Consider the following 5,943-nt stretch of genomic DNA (forward strand, 5'->3'; position numbering starts at 1 on the left):
AATAACTTGACTTTCTCTTAAGCAATTTTGCCACAACTTTGGAAGTATGCTTGGGGTCATTTTGGAAGACCCATTTGCGACCAAGCTTTAACTTCCTGACTGATGTCTTGAGATGTTGCTTCAATATATCCACATAATTTTCCTACCTCATGATGGCATCTATTTTGTGAAGTGCACCAGTCCCTCCTGCAGCAAAGCACCCCCACAACATGATGCTGCCACCCCCGTGCTTCATGGTTGGGATGGTGTTCTTTGGCTTGCAAGCTTTCCCCTTTTTCCTCCAAACATAACGATGGTCATTAAGGCTAAACAGTTCTATTTTTGTTTCATCAGACCAGAGGACATTTCTCCAAAAAGTACGATCTTTGTCCCCATATGCAGTTGCAAACCGTAGTCTGACTTCTTTATGGCGGTTTTGGAGCAGTGGCTTCTTCCTTGCTCAGTGGCCTTTCAGGTTATGTCGATATAGGACTTGTTTTATTGTGGATATAGATACTTTTGTACCTGTTTCCTCCAGCATCTTCACAAGGTCCTTTGCTGTTGTTCTGGGATTGATTTGCACTTTTCGCACCAAAGTACGTTCATCTCCAGGAGACAGAACGCGTCTCCTTCCTGAGTAGTATGACAGCTGCGTGGTCCCATGGTGTTTATACTTGCGTACTATTGTTTGTACAGATGAACATGGTACCTTCAGGCGTTTGGAAAATACTCCCAAGAATGAACCAGACTTGTGGAGGTCTACAATTATATTTCTGAGGTCTTGGCTGATTTATTTTGATTTTCCCATGATGTCAAGCAAAGAGGCACTGAGTTTAAAAGTATGCCTTGAAATACATCCACAGGTGCACCTCTAATTGACTCAAATTATGTCAATTAGCCTATCAAAAGCTTCTACAACTTCTACAACAAATTACATAATTTTCTGGAATTTTCCAAGCTGTTTAAAGGGACAGTCAACTTAATGTATGTAAACTCCTGACCCACTGGAATTGTGATACAGTGAATTATAACTGAAATAATCTGTCTGTAAACAATTGTTGGAAAAATGACTTGTGTCATGCACAAAGTAGATGTCCTAACCGACTTGCCAAAACTATAGTTTGTTAACAAGAAATTTGTGGAGTGGTTGAAAAACGAGTTTTAATGACTCCAACCTAAGTGTATGTTACGTGCCTCCTAGTAGGAGGGAGGTGCAGGAATCAGGAGCAGGAGAGCAAGGAAGTCCCAGTGGCACAATAAAGGAGTCCCAACTCAACAACAACATGGGGGGAAACACGCTCAAACGAAGTCGCCACACACAGGGAAAGTAACGCAACACACGAAGGAGAAACCTCTACTCCTAAACATAGTTCAAAACGGTACAACTACCGAGTGAAAAGAAAACCCTGTGGTGCAGACACGCACCCCTAACAAAGTAACACATACAAACAATCCTGCACAAAGACTAGCAGGCAGCGGAGGTAAATAAACCCACCGAAATCAACTAATGGAACACAGGTGTGACAAAACAGACAGACACAAACGAAAAGGAAAAATGGATCGGTGGCAGCTAGTAGGCCGGCGACAACGACTGCCGAGCACTGCCGGAACAGGGAGAGGAGCCACCTTCGGTGGAAGTCGTGACAGTGTATGTCAACTTCCGACTTCAGCTGTATATTTTAGAGATTATTTCATTTTCAAATAACTGAAAGTTAGATTTAGGTCTTAGTGACAGAAATATACATGACTAAACACAATGTTAGCTACTATATGACATGTGACTATTCCAGTTGAACCATTGACCTCTCAACTCCTCACCTTAGTTACTACTGTATGTGGTGATCACTTTGATGATAAATAGCGGATGCTCCGCTTATTCCTTTTCACACTATCCTACTGACCCAAACCATGCTGGTTTCGATATTTTTTTTTCACATTGTCCTTTTCAGCAACTATGGGGGATGCGTTACCAGGCCAGCTCAGTACAGCTTGGTTTGGCTTGGTTCAGTTCAGATCAGTATTGTGAGAAAAGCTCTATTAAAGTGGGTTAGGTGATGACAAAATTCCCCTCTTGTCTAAATAGGTACTCGCATGTGGAGTGGTACTGAAATAAAAGTAAACTCTAAAGAAAAGATGAGACACCATATTGAAAAAGAACGTTTATTCTCTTCTATATATCGTTCGACGTCCATTTCCCAAAAAGTGCACCATTGATTTGACAGTAAAGCAAAACTCAAATTAACGAGGACAGCGGAGACACAGCCATGCTACATTTACATTCAAAGTGGACAGAAAGATGCACTATGGGTAGACAGTCACAGGCTATGTCTGATATGACACCCTATTCCCTATGTAGTGCACTACCTTTGCCCATCGGCAATGGGAAAAGGTAGTGCACTATCTATGGGATAGGGTGTCATCTCAGACACAGTCACAGTCACGTGTATAAAAGTGTTAAGATGAAAAGGGGGATGTCTTGGGTCAAGTTGTTCCTTCAGATCAAGAGGTGTTGGTCAGGTCTTCATTTATCCTTTGATCATGGCAGCAAACTCTGAAAATGTGAACACAAAAATGTATATCAATGGTTCAATAATTTCTTATTCAACAGTTAATTTTCAATTACATCTGAGATTGCAAAGACTTGCAAGGAACATGCATGTTTTGTTTTTGAAAGAATGCTCCAAAATTCCAAAAGGAATATTCCTCACCATCAACTCCAATCATGCCATCACCATCCTTGTCCCCATCAGCCAGGAAAGCCTTGGTCTCAGCGTCAGTCAGGGCTCTGGCAGAAGCAGAGAAGTTCTGCAGGAACAGCCTGGATAGATACAGCGCATACAGGCAATGAGCAAAGACCGTGAGTACAGACTATCCTGCTGCTTTTCTTCTCCACTCATATTTTGCTGAGCTAAAAATACAGAGGGGTAGGTTTGTAGTTAGGTATCCCCCCCCCCCCACTAAACAATCAGTCAAGCCCCCATTCACTCTAAGGAACATGATCAAACTCTCCCTTTCAGCACACCAATAGAGCTGTGAGCCTGGTGAGGCATGAGAGAGCAGGCATAAACCAGAATCAGAGGTGTTAGAGGATGAGTGGAATATCAGAGGGGTCCTTACTTGAGCTCATCCTCCTCAATGAAGCCACTCTTGTCCTGGTCAATGACGTAGAAGGCCTTCTTCACGTCATCGCTGGACTTGCTGGCCAGGCCAACCTTGGCAAAGAACGCCTTGTGGTTGAAGGAGTCAGCAGCTGAGGGGAGATCAGGTATCCATTAAACTGCTGTAGGAGGATTTCACAGTTACAGCTATACTGAACGATGCTGGTGGGCCATGGCTGTGCCTGCTTGGCCAGGGATAGTCTAGTGGTAGAGCTGCTGCCCCCGGACTGGACCACATACTCCTGGAGGCAGCGGTTCAATATTCCAGTCACTCTTTTCTGTGCTATATCCCTCTCATCTATCTCATCAACCACAAACAGAAAGAAAAGAAAGAAGCCTGCTCTATACAATGTCACACACAATCATAGAGAGAGAGAGAGAGAGAGAGAGAGACAGACAGACAGACAGAAATTAGAGAGTGAAAGTGAAGTGAGGCATCTATAAGAGGTTTACCTGTGCAAGCAGCGAGGGCTGCAGCAACATCAGCATCGTTAAGACCGGCGAAGGACATGTTTAGCTGTGTAGAAAGCGGAGAAGATCTGTTACAGCCAAGCAAATGTTATTCTGTTCTTCACCTGCTTCTGTATAGCAACTGAAACTACTGATTTCATTATGCTGAAACTTTGTCCTTTATCCAAGTTGGATATTTGGAAGATTGAACCTCTCCACCCATATTAAACAATTACATTTCCTAATAATATAAGTGGTAATAACATAGTTATTGTTATGTTATTAACATCTGAAAATCAAGTTCTATTATTTTGGTTAGCTTTGGTTATTTTGGTTAGGATAGGTTAGGACATGTTCTTTGGATTAGTTTTGGTTATTTTGGTTAGGATAGGTTAGGACAAGTTCTTTTGATTAGTTTTGGTTATTTTGATTAGGATAGGTTAGGACAAGTTCTTTTGATTAGTTTTGGTTCTTTTGGTTAGTTTTGGTTCTTTTGATTAGTTTTGGTTCTTTTGGTTAGGATAGGTTAGGACAAGTTCTTTTGATTTGCTTATTTTGATTAGTTTTGGTTCTTTTGGTTAGGATGGGTTCACACAGCAGAGAGCATCAGGATGGAAGGTCTTCTATTCCAAAGCCCAGACTTGCAGGTAGTGAATGATAAAGTATATCATCCCAATGATGTAGCCTAGGGATTTAGTTGTATGATGTCCTTCCATTTGGTTCCTTGATTATTCCAAAGGCAAACAACTTTTCCTGAGTTTCTTTAATTGAGATAGCCTTTATAGTAGATGCTTCCTCCATGTTCAGTTCCATACCAAGGTGTAGTAAAGCCGAAGGGTTGAAGATACATGCAAGATGTTGTCGACCTGACAAGATGAAGATTTATCCCTCTGCAACAGACTCACCTCAGGTTTGGCTCTAAGGCTTGAGTGGATTCGCAAAGATGATTCTGCCAACTGGTGTAAGCCCCCCCTGCCTAAGCCTTCGACCTTATATACCCTACTCACCTGAAACATGAGATGTAATGTAATAGACACCACATGCAAAGCAGTTGGTAGAGAATGTGTCCTGTAGTCGGCGTCCTTTCTATTTATATATACATACATGAAAATGCTTAAAAGGTACTTGTATGCTTAATATTAAATCGGGCTAATAATATACACTTCTGCTATGGATGAAATATACTTGCTGCCGAAGCAGATTTATATCTTGTGAAAAGCCATACAGATGATGTGATGAGGTAAATTGGATTTGTAGTTATTGAAAACCAGACTTTACACACAGATGTCTGAATCTTTTGTTGGTTTCGAAGTTCACAAGTGAGCACCTGCACGTGCGCAAACGTTACTGTGATATTTAAAAAATAATTAGAAATGTTTAGATTTCAAATGAAGTGTTATTTGTCACATGCTGTAACGCCCTGGCCATAGAGAGGGGTTTTTGTTCTTTATTTTGGTTAGGCCAGGGTGTTACAATGGGTGGGCGTTCTATGTGCATTTTTCTATGTTGGTTTGTTTCGTTGATTTTGGCCGTGTGGCTTCCAATCAGGCACAGCTGTAGAGTGTTGTTGCTGATTGGGAGTCACACATAAGTGCCTGTTTTTCCATTGAGGTTTTGTGGGTAATTGTTTCTGTTTTGTATTGCACCTGACAGTACTGTTTGGCTGTCGGTTTTCTTGTTTTGTACAGTGTTCTTTCGTCCATTAAATTACGTCAATGATGAACACTAACTCCGCTGCGCCTTCGTCTACTCTCTCTCCCGACAGCCGTTACAGAATTACCCACCAAAAACGGACCAAGCAGCAGAGGAAGGAGAGGCACCAGGAAAAGGAAAGTAAATTGGACTCATGGACTTTGGAGAAGATGGAGAGGAACGTTCAGGACTCCTGGAGATGGGAGGAATTAAAATAATTGTTATGTATTTTGTCAACGTTTATGATGAGTAATTTAGTAAATTCACCAGAAGTTTTTGGTGGGTATGCTAGTTCTGAACATCACATGCTAATGTAAAAAGCTGTTTTTTTATGTAAATATGAACTTGATTGAACAAAACATGCATGTATTGTATAACATAATGTCCTAGGAGTGTCATCTGATGAAGATCATCAAAGGTTAGTGCTGCATTTAGCTGTGGTTTGGGTTTATGTGACATATATGCTTGCTTTGAAAATGGCTGTGTGATTATTTTTGGCTGGGTACTCTCCTGACATAATCTAATGTTTTGCTTTCGCTGTAAAGCCTTTTTGAAATCGGACAATGTGGTTGGATTAACGAGAGTCTTATCTTTCAAATGGTGTAAAATAGTCATATGTTTGAGAAATTGAAGTTATAGCATTTTTAAGGTATTTGTATTTCGC

At 41.1% G+C, this 5,943-nt stretch overlaps 1 protein-coding gene across 1 annotated transcript; it reads right to left on the bottom strand.

Moving 5' to 3' along the window:
- Positions 1-2,123: 2,123 nt before the first annotated feature.
- LOC115152922 (parvalbumin beta 2) lies at positions 2,124-4,575 on the bottom strand. The gene is made up of 5 exons (XM_029697853.1): positions 4,493-4,575; positions 3,591-3,654; positions 3,097-3,229; positions 2,688-2,797; positions 2,124-2,530 (listed from the first exon to the last, which is right to left on the bottom strand). Exons 2-5 carry the CDS (start codon positions 3,646-3,648, stop codon positions 2,505-2,507), a joined length of 327 nt encoding a protein of 108 aa, XP_029553713.1. The 5' UTR covers positions 3,649-3,654; positions 4,493-4,575; the 3' UTR covers positions 2,124-2,504.
- Positions 4,576-5,943: the final 1,368 nt, after the last annotated feature.

The sequence above is a fragment of the Salmo trutta genome, chromosome 18 (assembly GCF_901001165.1).
Source record: "Salmo trutta chromosome 18, fSalTru1.1, whole genome shotgun sequence".
Taxonomy (NCBI): Eukaryota; Metazoa; Chordata; class Actinopteri; order Salmoniformes; family Salmonidae; genus Salmo; species Salmo trutta.